This window comes from Anopheles moucheti, chromosome 3 (assembly GCF_943734755.1).
Source record: "Anopheles moucheti chromosome 3, idAnoMoucSN_F20_07, whole genome shotgun sequence".
NCBI lineage: Eukaryota > Metazoa > Arthropoda > Insecta > Diptera > Culicidae > Anopheles > Anopheles moucheti.
Window position 1 is genome coordinate 41293215 of NC_069141.1, and position 21664 is coordinate 41314878.

Genomic DNA, 21664 nt, shown 5'->3' on the forward strand with positions numbered 1-21664 from the left:
TAAAGGTGGAAAATATGGCGTAAAAAGTCGGAGTGTTTCACTTGGCTCGTACATAAGAAAATTAGGTTTCGTAAACTTTAGCCCACCCACGCACACTTACCTCTTTCAGCTTGTCCTGATCGCGCAGGTAAAAGGCGATGTAAAAGAGTGAAAGAAAGCTGTTGACAAACTGGAAAAGGGCCACCTTGGCGATGAGATGATTTTCGTACTTCGACTGCAGCCGATAGTTCTCTGTCGATAGTTGTGCAATAAATTGTATAAATTGGCGCGTCCGGAGCACCCGTGCCCATCGCTGCGTGCTGTCTGCTGCGGTGCCTTACCTTTATCGTTCAGCCAGACGGCGAGCTTGTAGTATGCTTCGTCCATTAGTGTAATGGCGCCGGCAAGCAGGACCTTCGGTATCACGCTCAAACAGCTGAAAACGCCCTGCTCCGGCAGCTTGGCATCCCACCAGTCCTGGCCGTGTTGATGTCGCATTGACGCCGGGCCCGTATCGATGTGGTCGCAGGGGTAAAGGTCGGATGGCGACGGGTTGAGTTAGGATAAGGGACGAACCACAAGCAGACAGAGTAAAATGGAGAACAAAATTGATCGAACGCAAGAAAGAGAAAGAGAAAGAAAGAGGGAGAAAGAGAGAAAGACATAGAGATAGTGGTGTGGTAGTAAAATGGAATGAAATTATGATTGCAACCGTATAACTTCAATTTTAAATCGATTTGTTCTGTTCGATTGTAATTGTAGCTCAGGCTGTACATAGGCAAAACGTAGGCAAGACATGAGTGGTTTTTTAGTTGTGCTGTAATTTTTCTACCATCGCTTGATAGCAAAAAGTGTCCTTCGACGTAGAACACTTAAAATTCAAATTTGCACACATTGTGAAGTGCAAGTCTTTTTTTTCATTTTAAAGATATAAATTAAATTATTTAGTATTAACTAATAGTTTATTTACGTACATATTTAGCTTATCTGGTTTGTCAATTGCGATAGTACTACTATTACAAAAATTAAGGTTGCAGGAAGAGCTTATAATTCTTGTTCTGTTTTGTGAGAATAATAGATAGTTCAAAATTAGCACATAAAATTAGCATACTATTAGTTTACACTAATATTTCGGGGTAGTATTTTTAAAATGGAGGGAATTTTCGTTTATCGGTCGCCTTTTGTCTTATTCAATTCAATAATGTTTATCTATATTCATGTTTCATTAATATAAAATGGGCAAAATTGTTTAAATTTGCTCTAAATCTCAAATTATTTTTAAAATTTACAATTTTATTCAATATTTTCAATTTAATTCAACTTAAGAGACACTTGTAAAGCTCTACAACCGTGTTTGTATTCATTGCGTTTGTAGTAATTAAGTATTCTTCGAATTATACAATCATGTAATAATCGAAAAAAAACATGTGCTAGACATTCAAAAACATGTAAAAGACAAATAGAAAACTGACAGCTCTTTATACTTTTACACATCGTAAGTTAACGTTGAGCGAAAAAGAAGTCTAAATTTGGATGAGCAATACGAGTAGCATAATATTATCATGTTTAACAGCACATTGACAGCCCTATTACTCCGTCCATATTGGCAGTGTACTGTGTATTGTCTCAACAAGGCAAGACGAAGAAATAACGACACTGATTTTCTGTGAATCCCTCGGAAAAAGTACCATTCCCTAGTTCGATCAATAAATGTCAGCAATGGCAACATGTCTCTGCACAAGACCAGATATCGGATTACATGAAGTGAAGTTCGGGCGCTTCATGCAGCACAGCACTAAATCAATGCCAATGTGTACACTTCCCGAAAGCTCTCGTTGCTAATACGACTGCTTTCTACTGCTGATGATAATGATGATGATGATGAGGATGTCATCCGCATGGTAATACTTCATTGAATTTCGTGCAACGGCGCACTACTACACTATCGTAGAACATTTATTGGATTTCGGTGCTAGTGTGATGGGCTTAAGCGCAACATATCATTGAAACACACGGCAACTAACTAGAGACAGACAGCGGAGGAAACACATATGGTGTGGCAGATGGGCGGTAAGAATTGGAAGGAAAACGGGTTTTGGGAAGGGAAAGCTACCGGTAAAGGGTTGGTAAAGAACGTAAAGAACATAAATTTCAGACCTGAGACACTATGCACATGCACTCCCACAGGCCAGCACTGCTATAGGGTAAGTGTTGATCGAGCCAATCCTGTAAATTAGTAGTAACGAAATGTAATGCGAGCGTTCTTCGCGGGTGTACGTTTCTGTGTATCTGTGTGCGGCTACGAAGTGGAAAACAAAGTGATTAATGTGATGCCAGATATAGAAGGAGGGAAGGAAGGGATGTGTATATACACGAATGGAAGATGGTGGTCATCGCTTATGAATATTCATGAATGGATAAGTTGATGCTTAGTGAAAATCGGGTCCATAAAGTGTCGCAAAACACACATGAACACATGACGAGGGTGAATAGAGCTGTTGGGATGGTAAGGTACGATGATCAAAACAAGAAGCTAAACGCATAAAAAAGTTCAATACAAAAAGAAGCATAGACCGTAACACCGCGACCGAAATGTCGGATCGGGATATTTGCCGAAGCGTGCGTTCCGAATGAAGGGATTCGCTAACGAGGGCGTGTGGGTGCGTGTAAATACCTGCAGCCTCAACATCAGGAACATCACAATAAACACCAACACCAGGCAGAGCCCTATAATTGGAAAGCTAACTAGATAACGGAAGGCTCGCCGCTGCCATGCCGGAGCTTCCTTCGGCTCCAGCCGCCCAGTTACGGAGCTTTCCTCGAGTGGCCCCTAACGAGAGAGAAGGAAAACAATGGAAAGGAAGAAACGTACAAACACAAAGGAAAAAAAAAACCTGTGAGATACTGTGTAAAAAGGGTTGCGCGTGAAGTGGCTGGAAGGTGTATGTCTAAATAAGTCCTTGACAGTGGGCCAATGGGATGTAAAGACCTTGTAGAGTGGCCGTGGAGGTTCCAGGAGCTCGGGTGGCGTTGACAAAGTGCCCCAACGGAAAGCCAGCTCGACCGAATACCGCCTCCAAGCTTCCAGGTAGAGTGACGCCCAGGCCACGTTGAAGAGCGAGAAAATGACGTGTCCAATGTCTTGAGCCGTCTGAAACGAGCCGTAAGCGGTCAAGGAAATGTGTCCAACGTCACCCGGTGGACACCGTGTCGAGGTTAGTAGGGCCGACATTGTGAAAGGTATCCATTTTGATCGATCGTATGGTGTACAGGGAACGGGTTCGTTTGCATTCTTTTTTGTTTATTTTTTTGGTCGATTATTGTGGGAGCATTTTCCGGCCCTTTTTGCTTCCTTACCTGTCCTCGACCCCAAAGCCCAGCGTACAGAATGGTGCCCAGCACGGCTGGTACGCATAGTGCACAGGTGTAGTGTCCCAGCCAGGCGAAGTAGAGCGCCACTTTAACTCCAAAGTATGCCGCTATATCGTCTGGAAATGTACAGTATAAATATGAACGACGCAAACGGTAGACATAAAGGAAACGAAAAAAGAAATACACATACACACTAAGCAGACAAATTAAAGGATAACAATTTTCTTCCTGTGCCACCACGCAGTGAGGAATAATATACCGGCACCAGTTAGTGGGAGCACCGGAACAAGCTACATTAATTATTACCTAGGGGTTGCGGTGCGAAGAATTTCCGTACCCAGCTAGACTGGAGTTGCTGCAGTGCGGTCGTCTCGTGGAGCGGAAAAACCTGCGTTATGAGGCCAAGCTCTTGCCAGGCGGCCACTGAAACCACACGAATGTCGAGTGTTAGTTTATGAGCAAAGATTTTAAAATGTGTACCATCGGTGGCAGTCGGTGAGATAATATCATGGGTCTTAGATTAATTAACATTCGACGTAACATCGCGTTCTCACCTGCGAACCCTGAAATGTTTCCCAAGTAATTATGCCCTATGAAAAATTGTGCTCGTACGACACTGGAGATAGTGAACGTGCACCTAACCTAATGAGATACACCATTAAATGCGCATAATGTGAACCATACCCATGTGCAAGCGTGGCAGTATATTTATGATATTCCAGGAACAGTTTCACATTAATAGCTGGTGTAGTTTCGAATCTGATTTGGACCGATCACGTCCTCTCTGTAGCTAGGTATGGTATGATATGTGGTAAATCACCTTTTTCCTCCCTCTATTAACCCTCTTTTAACGAGAATAATTCGTTTCAGTGCTGTTATCTTCAGAATGTCTTTGGTTGGTTGAAGAGTTGTTTTGAGAGTCTCTTGAAGCACATATTTTTCCATTAACAGTACTAACTCTATGTGTTCTAGATACTCTTGGATGTTATTAATTCTTATTCTTAAACTCCCAATTAAGTCAACGTCACAAGATCAATAACTGGAGGCATTGCTCTAAACACTTCCTAATTGTTTCATACCAGACCATAGTTCCTTCGATATTTTGACTTTGACACCGAGCTGCAAGGAGGAAAAAACACTTCACGAACCCAAATGCTAGTTATGAGAGATCCTGTGGCTTTGAAGGTTTGCTGGTAATGCGAAAATCGCGATAAAATTTACTTAAAAATATTAAATACTATAAAAGATAAAAGGGTTATTAGATACTAGTTATGAGCTGGTTGATTTTACTTATATATGACCCAGAAGGTCCATAAGATGAACAACCATCAAATAACAAAATGTCTATCAACAATGAAATTTGAATTGAAAATCGATCAACGAGTCTTCAACGGCTAGGCAAGAGTGCTCTTAAAACGTGTTATACATGGTTTTCTAATGTGGTATACGTTGACAAGATCTTGAGCCATTTTCTTCTTCTACAAAAATAGCCTCAAAGTGCTTTCACCGTCGGCTTCTTCTAAGGATCGGGGAAAAGTGCCACTATGCTCTTCATAATGTTTTATCGATTAGTGCTAATTAGTCGATTGTTCTTTCGCTTATGTTTATGAGCGGTTTGTTAGCATCACCAAACAATGTGACGTGTATTAGCGACAGCAAACTTCAACAAGTTGTGTTGTTTTCGCATGCCTCTTTTTGTGCTATTCGGGCGCTTGTTTGTGTCACATCGATTAGCTCTAAGGTGGGTGTCGGCATAATTGGGAAGGCTAAAGGTGGCAACATAAACGTCCTGTGTTGTATACGCTGATGAGTGATGTTAAATGTCATCGTACGGGTGATAAACTGAATAACAAGTTTATCAGAAATTGTTGTGTTCGCGATGTTCATTCGCATATCATGAAGTTTGAAACGAGTAGCGAAAAAGGAGAAATGAAATGATGAATATGTTGATTAACGATGAAATTAAATGATGAGTTAATGTGTCAAATTAAACAAATCCTATTTTGTTAAATAAACGTTAAAGTAACAATAACAGTTAACCTAAGCATTATTTTAATTCATGAATCTTTTAAGAATTTAAGCGTCATTTATAAAACTATCATAAACGATTTGAGTATACTTCTAGCTTGCCCTCAAACTGGCTCTATTGTCTACTTTAACATTGTACATGTCTTTATCCTTATAAGTTGGATCTAACGATCCGTCCGAAGCACAGCATGTAAATAAATCCCTGTGTAAAAAGAATTATAAATTGTAACAAATAGCATTTTCGCTGCGCCAAGCACATCTTTGTGATGATGGTTTATTTTCCCATTTACGCTTCTTATCGCCCAACAAAGACGACTCCTGACTTGCTGGCCAACAATAAACTTTTCAGAACAAGTTTCGCTGAGTGGTCGACTTTGTCCAGCTGGATTCGGTCCCGCTGGAAAGCAGATTAGTGAGGTGGGCGATCGCGCAAGTAACGGACCAAACATCCCTGAGGCATGTTGAACACATGTTGAGCAAAGCCCATGCAAGCACAAACGAACCCCATGTAAGTAGGGCAAACAAAATCCTTCCCAAAACACTTCTAAACCAAGGCGAGTGGCGTTATTGCAAGATATGATCCAACCAAACACTCACACACCCACACACACACAGGGACGTGGAATGTTTGCGGGCGAAAGTTTGATTCACCGGAGACCTTCCGGGCATCTCGAGCTAGCGTGTGGCATGCGAAAGGTTATCATGGCCAGGAGTCACACACAGTGCAACAACAACAGCATTCCGGGTAAGTGTGTATACATGGTGCAAAAATTGCTAGCACTTGGTTGGCATAACTTTTCAGTTTCCGTTCGTCAATGGTGGTCTTTTTCTGGCTGGACGGATAAAGGTTCGTGGTGTCGGTTCAAATGCAGAGGAAAGGATACAGCGGCCGGGGGAAAATATATTTGCCCGTGCCAGCCAAACCCTGCGGTCTTGAGCTGCAGTCAAGTTCAGCTTCACCGGAGTATGACGGCAAAAGATTAGGACGATGGTGTTGATGATGATGATTTGACATGACAGTTGACGATGAGTGCTTTTAATGATGGTACCGTTTCAGTAACAGTCCCTAAAGTCTCCGCCTGCTTCGTTTCCCACTTACCGATGCTCTGTCCTTCCTCCACCTGTGCTTTTCCCTGCAGTGCTTTCAGATCTGGCGTTCCAGCCCTCAGACCCTGTAGAACCTGTAGAACGTCAAGCATGATAGATGGAAATAATGGAAGCGTATTAGTAAAATATCGATCTCAGGCACCTTACCGCTTAAGAGCCGTGACAGAACGGTAGCAAAATCAGCTGATACGCGACAGAAATGGCAGAATTCGTACCATCAAACATTCTGCTGTCGAGCGCGTGTGCATCTCATATTGATGAGTTCGCTTACCTGTAGCACGAGCCACTGCCGTTCCTGGGACGTGAAAAGACTGTTGGCACCCTCGTTGTCCTTCGATTGGGCGAAGCAATGACTTTCCCGTTTGGTGAACTCCTTCAATGCCCCGCCGAGGTCGGTTCGCAGTCGCTTTGGCAGGCGAGCATCTTCGGCTGCCTTAAATAATCTATGAGGGCAGAAGGGATGGAACAATCAAACCGACACGCGAGGCCAAGCAGCAGTTTTATGGCGCGATACGCAAAAGGGGGCAAGTGAAATGGACGTGCGGTGGGAGGTTACGATTGGAGACATTCGTGCGAGAGCAATTTGAAATGGAACGAGTTTCAGCAGATTGGATGCCGTTTCAAAGGGGATGGGGAAGTTTTCGTTTTTGACTTTTCCCAACACTTGTCTTATCAGTTTGAACTGCTTGGGATGCATTTTTGCCCAAAACGGAGAAGCTTTTTTTGTGTTTTTGTTGCAGATCACAACCGTTAGACAAAATACTTTCGGGGACAGAATACTTACACATTCATTGGGGCGGTAATGTAGAATGCGGTACGCTTAGTGCTTTCGTGTGCCCGGACCATCGCCGAAAGTCCCAACCCTTCCGGAGGGTTCGCCTTGATCCTGTTTAGCAACCACCGTAGCGCATCATCTGGGGCGTCTTCTGTCGACGATACACACAGAGAGGAGGGATTTACCCAACACACAAAAATACACAGTGGCCGAGGGTTGCTTGGATCGTAATTGTATTTACCTGGGAATTCAATCACCACATCACACTGGGTTGGAATTTTGTTCAGCCATAGCCGTCGAGGTGTCATCAAATGGCCAGCGCAAGGCACACGTCTGCGAATTAATCTCGAGGCTGGCGAGAAACAAGCGGAACGGCAATGATGAAGAAAATGCGGTCAAATTTATTACCAAGACTCGGTCGAAGGACGGACCGTTGGCGTAGCTGATACGGCAATTATTGTCGGTTTAGGTTAGGTAAATACAATAAAAATACCTATTTTGTTGACCTTACTAATATCGTCTTAACTTAGTTGTTATTAGATTTTTATACTGGGTTATCGAATGACTTGATTGTATGTTTAATCGAACGTTTTATATGTTTTATAATTAACTCTACTTCGGATTGAACGTGTAATGCAATTTGTGTAAATAGCTTTAAATCTAAGAAAAACATATCTTAACAGTGGAGGATCAATCCCCTTGGAGGCCCAGGGCGGAATTATAGTTGGGGCCTCTAATTTTAAAAACGATACAGGAGGGAAGGGGAACATTAAGGGGACTTGAAATGAGACAAGGCGAAAAGCGCAGTAAGAAGAGGCCTACTCCGCCTACCGTTTGATCCGCCGCTGGGCTGCCCCTAATCATCTTCTTCAATTGGTCCGCCAGGGCCATAACCATCTTCGAATACAATATCGGAACCGGCTATATCACCACCAACACCAGTTACCACTGTACCTGTACTCTTCTGTATGTACGCTACAATCATACGTGCGCCAACTTCGAGAAGCTGCACGTGGTGGAATTTACAACTACAGCATCCAAGGAACACTTTGCCATCGAATTGGTTCGCTCGCAGTGCTTCCGGGATATTCGCCATGCAACACTCAGGTATACTTCTTCGATCTTAACTTAACTTAACAAAACACTCAAGCACCAGCATTTGGTGGTGAAGTTAATCGCTATTGTTTATCCTGCAGCGGGTATTAATCACACGCAATCTCCTAACATGGATGTTCAGTCATACGTATGAACGCATGCCTGTTCGCGATGAGCTGCGCCTTTGCCTCCTTTCCCGTATACCAGGTATTGACCAGTGCCGGAACAACGCACCGACTGCAATACACTGATGACTGATCATACGTTTTGCAATACAGAATGAGTGAGTTACTAAGTTGTGAATTTCGATTTTTTTGTTTATTTATTATTTAGTGGATTGTTTAACATGGTGTATCCCATTAAACAAACAACGCAAATTTTATATAATAATAGTAATTTGTGTTATGCACAGTCGGTTAGATTTGCATAGCGTTTAACATTTGAAAACTAAAATGCTAGGTCAAGTTTTTGTGTTGAAAGACTACCTCCATGATCATTCGCTCACGTCGATGTTTTAGGCGATAAACAAAAATTAAAGGTTGATTTCTGTGGTGAGCTTCTATTTACTGAACTTTTTCAACAATTGATCATGTTTTATAGCATTCTTTGATCCATTAGAAGCAGGGCCACGAGAGTTGACAAAATGCTGACAAATTTGTCCAATGACCAAATCAGCTGGTCAACTGTGAAAACCACTATACCGTTGCCGCGCACACAATTGTTTTCAGATTTCCGATATCAGGAGAGCATGTTTTTCAAGAGGTGACATTTGCAGCTTGGGACAAATTTGCCCATCACTATTGCATTGCATACTATCAAACCCGTGAGAACGATCGCTAGTGTAAGGAAGAAGGTTGAAATGGAAAGCTTCCATCCACTCACTCAAACTTTCCATCAGCTGGTACGAAATTCCATACAAAACCGACTGTTTTCAGATTCCCGATACCAGGAAAGCATCCACGGAAGAGGTAGCACCTTGTACAGCAAGTTTGGTCGAAAACCGCTGAAAGGTATGCAATTTTAAAACACTAACTTTCCCGTTTTTCGAAAAAAATTTCTTCGAAAACTGGCAATAGCTGGTGAATATTGCGGAAGTGAAAACAAGCATGGATTCTATTCTAGCATCGAACGGTAGGATCATTTACGAACTGATGAAATAATCGCGTTCAAGAAATAGAATACATGAATAGGTTGAACTAAAAGGGCATATAAAGGTTCGCGGGGCGGCCAGATGGCGTATTGGTAGCGCAGCCGGTCTGCACAAGACAGGACCACGGAAAAATTTCATCTGGACCACCAAACCTCCGTACGCAGCATTGACTATCCTACGGGTAAATAAAGTAAAAAAAAAACTAGAAATGGTAGGCTTCAACATCCTGTGGATGTCGTGCCGATGAAGTAGAAGGAGTTTGAGTACACTGCCGACTTCTCTTGCGTAGCCGTGTAAGCGGGCCGATATAGCTAGTCAAATAGAAACAAATGTTTTTATATAACCAAGGAAGATATTTTCGGTCAATTTTCTACCTTTTTCAATTAAATTTTGTGCTATAAATTAACTCTGCTGCTAAATTTCCAAAAATCGCATAATCGGCACAAATTGTTTGGGGCCTTCAACACGGTGAGGCCCTAGGCGACCGCCTACCGTTTGATCCGCCGCTGTATCTAAACTATATTAATCGACATTTGAAACATTTGATAGACTGTACCAACCGAACGATCGTTTATCTTCATCCGTTTTCAAATTGCACCTGTAAAGTAGTAAACGGTTTACTTAGTCTTCAAAAACCATTAATTTAAAGTGTCAGCAAACGGATATCATATTGCTTAATCTTCTGAAAAAACTTTTCCGTTCCACAGTGATTGTGCAATCTACAGTATCGTCTTCATGAGGCAACCATTGAACCATTGAGAGACTGTCCGCTGGATTACTATTATTGCACACTAAGCTTCAATCATTTGCTGTGCTCTTTTTACACTTTCTTGCAGTACTGTTTTCATACGGCGTAGCAATCTTGAGTTTTGTTACAGACAACGATGTTAAATTTTCCAAATATGTAGCAATAATTGGATATAATATTTCCGTTGAAAGTAAATGATATTTACTGTATCAATTAATATAATACGCTTTCGAGAACGCTTTTCTGCACCATGAAAGCACCAATGTTTGACAAATTAAATTAAAATTCTAGTTGAAAGGTTATTAATGATTCTGCAACCACCAAAATGTCTAATATATCGCACCACAAATCTTGCGAAGCGTACCGTGAAGCGAATGAAATTAATAAACATCACTCTCATCAGCGTCTAAGCGCTTTGATTCGTGGCCCCATATAATGCTGAAGCAAAAGGCATACTGGGTGGAAAATCGGTGTTATGAACCGTACCATCGCGATAGAACCAACGGCGGGATCTCTGCCGGCCTCAGTGGTCTGTACCGCTAAAATATAGACACACAAGCTGTTACCTACTAACGTCCAAATCGATTCGGGATTCGCTTTTTCGCTGACGTCAAACGGCGGTCCCTTTTCACCTATACTCTCAACGCACACCGGTTCGATCTGTACTCCTCGCCCTCCATCCGAGCGAAAAAAAAATCGTTCAAGGAAACAAAATTGTTCGCAGCTAACCGACCATCGTCCAGGGCTATTACATCGGTTGCGTTGTGGTTGTGGAAGGAAAGGAATCGCTTTTTTAAAGCAGTTAACACGGTGGAAACTCAGAATAGGGACTTATCAGGTACATCGGGTATCCATTTCTACAAAATGAAATGCCTGAAATTAGTCCACCACAAGTGGACGGCGAACAGTTGTGCCTTCATCTAGCTTAAAGATCTCATATTTTAAGCCCCTATGTGGGTTACAGAAAATTGGCTCACGGGAAAGTTTATTTATAGAGACACACGGAGATTGATTTTTGCTTTCATTTTCCAGCAATTTGCTACATTGCAAGGATATTTGAACATACTTGATGTTTGTTGTGCATTGGCTAGGGGAAGACAAAATTTAATTTCTGAAATCAATAATTGAAGGAAGCTTCAAAACTATGTTAATCGAGTTAAGTTGAGCTGCATACGTGCAGGAAATGGAAAGGCACAAAGACCCGATGGCATATTGTGAATGTTATTGCACTAAAATCGATCAGCGCTCTCTGTCTATGCTTGTTTTGTTTTGGTCGTAAATTTTCACACATTTTCCATCGCATTCGGCAAGTAACCAAGTGTAAATCCCGAAACATGATCCCGCTTCCCATAACAATTAACTGCGGTGGCTATTTATACCCTTTTTTCCGTGCTTTATTTCCGTTTTCATTCGGATTGCTCACCGTTCGTCCGAACGTACGTCGATCGGCATGATTGCTGTGTACGGCGTGAATATGGTGTGTTTGGCTGCCAGAAGGGTGGTAGAACAGCTGGAACCAAAGGCAAACCGACACGTCAATCAATGGCCCGGTGGAGACAGCATGAATTTTCATGTGATTATTATTTCATATAAATCAATAAAAACGGCACGGAGCAAAGCAAGGCGTGCAACAAGCGTTTTGGGAAACACACCATCGGTAACCGTTGGTGAGAATGATCGGCAGCTAATTAGATAATCAAATTGCTAGCAAATCAGCAAAACGGTGGCCATGCTCTACCGCACGTACGCTTTCTCCTTCCACGTATCCGTGTGGGATGATGTTCATGCAACAGTGTCTTGTGGAATCTTGCCCATATCAGACTTCCGGTTTGCCTGCTCCGAGGTTTCATTGCGCTCTACAGCACGAGACAATATGAACGAGGTATCAAGTGCATGTTAATGACTTTAAGCAGCTTTATTGAATCAACGCTCCGATCAGTGACGTGTAACGGAAATTGTATTATGTTGTAAGGTGAATTGCCTGGTGTGCATAGCAGAACGCTGGAGTGTTGAACGTGGAACCGTGATAACTATAAAATATGCAACTTGAGATTATCATTGTTTGATTAGTAAAATGGTAAATGATTAAATAAACCATTGAAAGGATTGAAATCTACTGTGAGTATGTAATCGTTTAATTCGAAATTATCTCAAAAAATTGATGCTATGCAGTGGTGGAGGTGGGGCCATCTTTATAAAAAAATAACCTTCATAAACACGTATAACTAGAACATAATTCCAGAATCGTCGATGATTTTCTGTTATTCGATAAATGTATCAGCATATTACATGTCCTTATATTAGCAAGTGGATATAATATTAAGTAATAATTGTATATCTACTCATCTATACTTGTATAATTGTGTACTATTGTGTACTAAATTTACTATTTTTTTAATTCATATGTGGTTTTCATCAATTTTCTTCAATTAAATCATTCAGCTTCCAGCTTTATGTTCTTTAAAAACTGATAGACTGGTTATGGCATCCCTTTCCCGGATTAGATATATATTTTCTCCAGAATTAGGGACAACTGAATGATTGCTTGGAACAGTGATCTTACTTCAATCAATAAATCAATTCTCTCAGTGGCAATATAAGTGTCAAAATAAATCTAATGCACCAAAATAAATGATTATTTCAATTTGCATGGTTCTACCATAGTTTTTATTCCAAATCTAATAACGGACTCTTCAAGATACAGGTAGTTCCCGAAATAGGGGAATGTGTCGGGACCTAGTAAAACCATTAGGGACCCATCCGGACCCATGGCAATAATTGACTATTTGGCTGCGTGTTAAAAGCGTGTCTTACAAGCTAGAAATGGCCTATGACCTAAAAGGTCGTTACGTTAAAATAAAAATTTCCCAGAAATAAATGGTAGCTCTTCGGTGCGTAGACTGAAGAAATAGGGGTTTGAAATTTTACAACTAATTTATAGCACGAAAATCAAATATGCAATATGAATAATGGACTTTAAAATCATATAATTCAATACAACGATTTCATTCCGATAGAGGCCATAAAATGTTGAATATATTGCGAACAAAGCAGGAAATGTACTTGGCAAATTTATATATCTGGAAGTATCCGTTATAATAGTGTATATTGGAATTTTTTTGTATCTTTAAAGATTTTTTTCAATTAAAGAAATAATTACCGTTAAAAAAATAGTTAATAGTTAGTTTCGAAATGATCGTTCTTTTAAAGAAGTCTTGTATAAAAGAATATTTTTAACGAAATGTCAATGGTAGTAACATCAATCTGCGATATGTTGTTTCAATGGGTTATTCACTTTAAAGTATTGTAACTCAGATTTAAAATAAGGAAATCAAATTTATGGAATGCCAAATTAATAAAAACTTAATAAAATAAGATCATAAACCGAGACCGTGACAGTTACTGAATTTCCTCGCTGCGCCGTTTTGTTAAAATACGGCATTCACAAAACAGAGGATCATCTTTCATGCTGGTTCCAGCATAAAATCACGCATTTAGATGATGGAAGTAATTTCTCTGCCAATTTGTAAATATGGCTTATATTTTTGATACTTGCTTATAAGTTGTACTTGGTGATTTAATATGAATATAAAAAAATGTTTTACCGATGTTTGATTCGAATCTCAAATTAATATGTCTAATTATATATGAGACATGATGGTAGCGACGCCAATCTTCACACAAGACTAAAATACCATCCAGACCAATACCCCGTAAAAAGGACTGACTATCCGGCTACGTGGTAAAATAAATCTTGTAAGCCAGAAATGGCAGGCATGACCTAGTGGGTCGTTACTCTAAAGAAGATGAAGAATTAGCCTAAAATCGTGAGTGCATTTTATATACTGGATCACCTTATGCAAGGGGGGAAACGGGAAATATCGGATAGTTTTTTTCTAGAAGAAGACCATGCCCTAGTGATTAAAACTATTAAAATCAAAAGTGCAATTCGCATTACTTTGGAGTCATTTTCATTCAATGAAAAGACACCGGGCGGGTAAACAAAGGATTTTTTTCTCTTGTTTTGTCTGATGCACTTGAGATTTGAGTTTCTTTAAATAACTCACACAATTTAATTTCTCCTTATCCCTAGAATCCAAATTGGAAATTATCAAGCTAAATTGCTTATGTACTAAGAATGGAAGCATAATATTATCCATACTATTTCATATACATCTTTGTAAATTTTAAAGCTCTATTGCTAATGTTATTAAGCTTTGGAGTTTGAAAGGAATTAGTTATGTGTTTACGCAAGTTTTTGTTAAAAGAAACCTTCCTTCAGAAATTATCATAAATTAAATCACAACCATACTGCTCGCTATGGTCTATAAAGCTTTGACGTACACTACTTAACTACTGTACTGTTTAAATCAGTATCAACCAATTTTTAACGATTTGGCCAAATACAATTTTCAATATTTCTCTCAAAGTTGGTGATATTTTATAGCATTGTTAGTACGTGCAGAAACAAAAATAAAAATCAATTTTCGTAAAATAATATCGAAATGTTATGCTTTCAGGAAGCACGTGTTGCTCGGAGTCCCCTTAAGGTCGGGCCCTTACGACCGCTTAGTCCGCTTATAGGAAGATTCGCCTCTGGCCATTTCAACAAGGTTTAGAATAATGTTTTTGAGGAACGTTCAGGAAAATGTTGTAAAAGAATACCTAGACGATTTAACGTTGACTTGATCAACATAAAATAACGAAAGAATTAGAATATTACATATTTCGAAATTTGTTATGTTTCAGAATATTTTAATTCAGATTTAGCAATTTGTGGAAGAACTTTTTCAAATATCCATTTAAATCCAATACTTTGATTTTGCAGCACAAACTAATGATTACTAATGACTAATGATTAAATAAACTGATTTAATATTTATTGGTTAGTCGCTACGCCAGGTAGGCAATGAAGCTAAATCGATCAGGTTTTGAGCAATATGGAGTTTGTGGAGCAATTGTGCGTTTTATAAAGTTTAATCCATCGGGTAAATTGATGTCTTAAATGTTAGAAATGGGTTTACAGATGTGATTGATTAACTGCTATCGGGAGGTATTCTATCTCTTCAACAATTTATTTTCACTTTGCTTGTTGCACAATAGCCCTTCATCAATATTCCTTCCCGTGGGTGTCATAATCAACGTATGTGCCAAAATTTACAAACCTTCCCTCATTCATGTTTGATCAATGCAGCAGCATTGAGGATGAAGGATGACGCGTACCGTGCACAGTAAACTTTCTACGTCGAGCAAGCTTCGCAAAGGAAGAGAAAGTGCTCGTTTAAGTGTTACATACAGTTTACGCCCGTTTCCATAGCTGCTAAACTATGTAGAGAAATACGGATGGATGTTTGGCAGGGCAACTTCTCTGACTTTTTCGATTGGTAAAAGTTTTCCCCATCGTTCAATCAATGTCACCGTTTGCAAGGGACCAATCAAATCCGTTTCTTTACACGATATTGAAATGTTTCGTCTTCGTGCCTTTCTTCGCTTGTGAACGACACCGCTAGGTTCGTATCTCAAACAAAACTAAAGGACAAATGTTCATTCCTTGTGTTGGCATTGTAAAAATAGAGAATTGGATTAAAATTCTAAGAATCACTCCAAAAACCGGAGCTAAAACCGGTACCGAGCGTTGTTCGCTTCGATTCCGAACCGGCATCGATTATTTTATCAAACGTGGCAGTAAATGAATGGTAGCTGTTTTGATGGCGAATGGAATTGTTAATGCAGCATAAAATGCGCAACAACATTTCTCCATCAATTTTATGCACGCCTGTTTACCGTCCGATACACACGGTTCAATATTACCTGTTCGTTCGATTTGCCCCGCACACGGATCGCCGGTTTTGGGGTGAATTTTTGATGGCTTTATTTTAGTATTTTAGTCGTGTAAGGGTTGAAAGCTTATTTCGAGTAGCGCGTCCTCCTCATTAAAATGCGCTGCATGTTGCAGGCATACAAGTGGAGATGGAGTTTGTAAATGTGGCGCACAATCAGCAGAAAGGTTATTCAAATGACTCAATGGAGAAAATATGCTTTGTGTTCAGAAATTTATTTATTTCACCTCTGTACGAACCCGTTTATTTCCAAAGCAACTACCTTATCACGAAATACACCTTTTGACGATGGTTAAAAGACACACCACGAAAAATAAGTTTTAGAAACATTACAAAAAGATAATTGAAAAAAGGTTCGATGGTTGTGTACATTATGTTATTTTGTCAGAGCTTTCCGTCCGCTCAGTAAGAGTCGCCCGATCACCAAACAAATCTAATCACAACGCTCTGTTTGGTGAGCAAACACAATTTCGTTGAAAATCAATCGAATTTTGTTACGCTTGAACGGTGTCGCCGTCTTTGTGCTGTTGTGCTTTCTTACGAATTAATTTACCACCTCTGGTACCTAGCGGTTGCGGTTACCGTAAGGTAAATATGTTCCGTTCAAAAGGGGGCAAAAACTTTTAAAAAGAAGAACAAGCACAATTGACATAATCGAGCGGAAGGGTCGAAATGAACGACCGCTAAAAGCGTTCGGAACGAAAGGTACATCGAGCAAAAAAAACCGGGAAACCCGAAACATGCCAGCGAAACAAAGCGACAATCTGCTGCGAGTTCTTCATCCCGCCGTAAACATTATTCAGGAAGCCAATGGCACAGTGTCCATCTGCTTTTCCCTCATTATTTGCTGCGTATCTTCTTGTGCGGGATGAAATATCCAAATGGAGCGCAAAACGGTTCGAATTCAATCTTTTCAAAGTCTTGTTTAGCAGCGCATGGAGGATGGAAAGTATTTTAGCCAGCATATTTAGTTTCACACAGTTTATGGTATATTGTGTGTCCTATTTGCTGGTCCTTCTGAAAACAAGAGCAAATAACTGCAGCACAAAAAATGGGGAGGGAAATCGTAAAGTATGGGAATTGTTACACATTGATTGGGACAGAGTTGGTGAGCAAAAACGAAATAAAAACCATCTAGCTTGATTCCAGAGGGCAAAGCAAACGGCTAGAAAATTGGACTAAACTGCAGAGTATTTTACCGGTTCATATCGGGCGGAAGGTTTGCCGGGCACATGCAATAATGCAATTGTGCAACAGTAGTGTATCCCAACAAACTCATCGAGCCCGACCTCGTCGCAACGTAGCGTGGAAGGCGAACGAGAAAAAAAAACGGGAAGTGAATTACCAAGGGAGGCTTCGTATCATCGTATCGCAAACCCGTCCGTACCCGGGAGAGCCGAGGAGCGTTACATAACAACAAACCAGCGAACGTACGGAACGCCAGGGCCAGCCGTTCAGTGCCGATTTGGGAAAAATCGATAACTTTGTGTGGTGGCAGATAAGGTGCCGGCGCGTTCGCGAGGGACTCTAACCACGCACTCGAGATTTCCCCAAGGGGAACACCCAACCGTGTGACAGATTTTTCGTGTGTCGTGTGAAATATCAAAAGCAAAAGAAACCCCCCCCCCCCATCGACAGCATCTTCTCTTGCACGCTGCGAAAGGATAATGACTTTGGAATCGATTATGTAAATTTGGCATGCCTTGGTCAGCAGTTTATTCTGACTCTCAGTCTCTATACCTCTTTTCCGAACTCTATTTCTCTCTCCTTCACACGCACTGGTACGCTGATTGTGTCACAAGTGTTCGGTCTCGACGCCATCGGAAGATATTAGCTTATATTGCTTTAGAGCACAGAAGAAGATGCAGCTCCGGTCGCGTAGGAATGCACGCGGTTAAGCTACTTCGTAGTTAGCTGACGTCACGTCGGACTGGTGGGTATGCGAGCCATTTTGCCCGCCAAACGTGTAATCACCGCTCCATCTCGGAGCTCCATCTTACCATTTTCGACACAGGAAATAATTTTTCCTTTCCGCCGACGCAGGTTCGACTCGAGGTTGCTTTCATCACCATAATCCTCGTTTCCGGTGTCTTCCGATTCCTGGTGCACATCCTCGATGATGCCACTGTCGTGGATGTTTTCGCTAGCGATCAGTAGCGGATGCGGCTGATCCATCGTGTGGGATGTGCTGACACGTATCGGTTTGACGCTTTAAATTATCTTTTTTTTATTTCGCCCCGTACGCACCCACACGAACGGTTACGCGGTTGTGGCTTTAAACCGAACGCCCTCGCTGCACTGACACCATTTTCTTTCGCACTTGCACCGCACTTCAAAAGCACTAAACCTACCAGCTGTAGAAAGGAAAAGCATATGCCTTAGTATGCGAACAATAACAACAACAAAAAATACAAAACCACGTAACACTTGCTATTGCCTTTCAAAACACCTTCGTCAAAGCGTTTCACTTCCGCGTGCAAGGGCTGCACGGTGGAGTGTGGAGCTATTTTTTCGCCGTGCTCGTTTTTTTTCGCCCGACATTATTTTGGTGTGCACCATAATTCTTCCCAAAGCCATCACATTTCCCACACGTGAATGGTGTTCCGAAGCAAGCGAACTATTTTCCACGGCACTTCCTGTGCTGCGGAAGGCATGCAAGCATGTAACTTTCTGATGTTGATGTTGATAATAGCACCGACCGTATTGAGTCAGAGCTTGGGCGGTGGAGTTTTTTTTTCCACCTCGGTGGCAAGGTAAATTTTCCGTACACGCAATCTATGTCACTACATACACAGCTCGCACACAAACACAGCTCAACCGAGCAGGCGGGCAGACAAACAAAGGCACGTACACACTCTTACGCATGTTTAGCTGCCACGACGACGACGACTACGGCGATGACCGCGACGGGTACGGTTTTGAAGCTGAAGACGCAAAGTCCACACAATGTTTGGTCCTAGAGGATGGCATTCACAATCTGCTGCCGATAAATTCTTGGCGTTCCCTTGCCTCGTGACCTTTCGTCTGTGCAAGCGCAAAAAGGAAGACGTAATTTCACGGTTGCCAACTTTGGTGTCGCGGTTTACTAATAACAGAGCACTAAAATCTCCCAATAGGAATTTCTTGCAATTGTTCTCTTTTAGCATCCACTTTCTACTAAGAAACTGTTATAGCAACCAACCACAAAAGATGGAAATACTATTTGAGTTTGAGAATAAAGTGGTATTCTTCTGATGTTGATGGGAGAGCTATTAGTCACACTATTTTACCAACTAACCTCACTTTGCTTTTCGCAACTATTTCTTTACGTAATCATAAAACATTCTTCACGATTCGAGTACTTTATGTCAAGAGTACAAAGCACTTCAAATCCCTTTTGTTCAACAAAGAACACGCATTTTTTTTTCTTACGCGATAGCTGTTACTCCAATGGTACTCTTCGGTCACAGTGTTATCCAATGTCGCACTTTCAACGACGAATGCACTGCTGGTGGTAACAGTGTGCGTGTATCCTTTTGGAGTTGTTGGCTTCACTGTTAAATCTTCCCTTTCCCTTTTGCAGTGGCCAAAATCGCGGGCCAGCGAAACCGCGTGACTGAACTGCTCCGGGAAAACGTTGAACTACGAATGAACGAACCGACTTCGGTGGATCCTTGCGAAGCCGTCCTGCCGAAGAATGGTTGTAGTTGTGTGAAGTGTGCCGTCATCGTTACTGCGCCGTTGCCGGAAAGCCGGCAAAACGTACCCGTGCGATGTTGCGATGACGTTCGCTTGTCAACAATCGAACACTCACGCGCCCACACGAAAGGATGCAGAAGGTTTTGTGTTCTGCTGTTCCACCCGTGCCGCTTTCGCCATCACGAGCATTCTGTAAACATCCCAGCACAGTAGAACACAAACACTCATGCAAGCGAAAAGTGGACGCAATGCCCGAAAGCGATCCGGGCGATGTGGCAGCTGCACGCGGAAGGGTAGCACGCGAGTAAGTGTGAGCGATAACAACAAAACTTTTTCCGTGATCTCGGTTTAGATTTTACGGCCCGTTTCGGTATACGGGTAAAGCGGTTACCACGGCCATTCAGGACCGTTCGTCTGGTCGTTCATTTGCTTTCGAATGCTTGGGCTTAATTGGGTGATGGTGGGAAGTTTTCCTACGTTTGCCTGATTTTCGATAAAGACCGTTATATTACTCAATTTACTCATAGAAAAACTCAAATAAATGCAATAATATTACTGGACAAAATTTTAGAGCTGTGGACGCATTACATGTCGTCTTAAATGAGTAAATTAATTGAACATATTATAAAAAAATATTATCCATAAGAATTAACAAAACATTTCGAATTAATAGTATCATAAATGTGTGAGAGCGTTTAAATCATTCTATCCTTCAAATCCAATCAATTTTCCTCACAGATAAACTGTTCGTGGAGCGTTTCGTTGATTGAAATGTATAGACTTGCATTTTATACAAGTTATAGTTGCAACCAGAGCTTCCATGAAATCTATAAAAGTTAAATCGAGCTTTTACAAGCTTCCTGTGTGAAAGTTTCCTGTACCGGGTGTTCCATTTGTAAGCAATCGGATCTCCATTTTTTTCATAAAGTTTATGTTTTCGTTATGTTAAGTGTATTTTAGAAGTGAATGTTTTATATACGTATGGTTTAGTAATAGAATAATAAAATATATTAGAATAGAATTGCTTTCAAAAAACCTGAGGTTGAATTGAAAATGAAATCAAAATGATGTTGCAATCTCTTATTATAATAAAATGTTTTCTTTAACGCGTAGGTGCAGTAAATGCTGATTACGTATGGGTGAGTTTTTAAAGTAAAGAAATTTATTTCTCAATTTTTCATTTAAAGCATTGAATTATTACATACAACTCAATATTACGCCATACACTCATGTATATACATGTATAGCTCAAGGTTTGTATTGAATGAGTATCGGAGACTAGGCGCCTCCATTTGATTAATTTAGTGCAGAAAAAGGCCACCGGGACAGCCCAGTTAATTTCCAAGACGGCTGGTATAACACACAATCGAGAGAGCAAACTCATGTTTTGTTGTGGTATATTTAACATTTATTATTACCTTTTGCTCTACGTGAGCATTGCAGATATTGCTTATGTTTCTATAAAATGAAATCTATTCATTTCTTTGTTTCCTGTTTATAAAGAAAAGAATAAACTTTACGTATGTCAAAGCTAGATCCTGCAGCAAAGTTTATGTAATCTTCATAAAAAAATCCCATTGTTAAGGTAAAGGATTGTAAACAATTCTAAGTTTATTATACTGCAGTGCAGAAGGTCCTGAAACCTGAATCTATGCAAAGTACAACACCCAACCCTCGATGCATCGGTACGATCTCATCTTTCATCTGTTGCTGTAGCAAACGTGCAACAATCAACACTATCATCACAACGTACCGAATCTAAGATAAACCATAATTATTTTTAATCCGTACTGGTGCTCTTGGAGCCGTACAACAGGCAGCGATCCTGTCCGGGATAAAAGAGTTTGACGCAAAGAGTCCTGCAAATGGTATCGGGACACGAAAGCACCACA

At 40.9% G+C, this 21664-nt stretch overlaps 1 protein-coding gene across 1 annotated transcript in view; it reads right to left on the reverse strand.

Annotated features, from left to right (window-relative positions):
* Window positions 1–18269, reverse strand: part of LOC128305875 (anoctamin-8) — a 30922-nt gene extending 12653 nt beyond the window's left edge. The window contains exons 1-12 of the mRNA XM_053043504.1: window positions 18095–18269; window positions 7503–7613; window positions 7271–7412; window positions 6758–6929; window positions 6479–6560; window positions 3658–3774; window positions 3337–3467; window positions 2969–3130; window positions 2654–2809; window positions 2137–2205; window positions 321–456; window positions 101–231 (exon numbers count right to left, since the gene is read on the reverse strand). Of these exons, the coding sequence (XP_052899464.1) occupies window positions 101–231; window positions 321–456; window positions 2137–2205; window positions 2654–2809; window positions 2969–3130; window positions 3337–3467; window positions 3658–3774; window positions 6479–6560; window positions 6758–6929; window positions 7271–7412; window positions 7503–7613; window positions 18095–18269 (1584 nt within the window). The remainder of the gene's footprint in view (window positions 1–100; window positions 232–320; window positions 457–2136; window positions 2206–2653; window positions 2810–2968; window positions 3131–3336; window positions 3468–3657; window positions 3775–6478; window positions 6561–6757; window positions 6930–7270; window positions 7413–7502; window positions 7614–18094) is intronic.
* Window positions 18270–21664: the final 3395 nt, after the last annotated feature.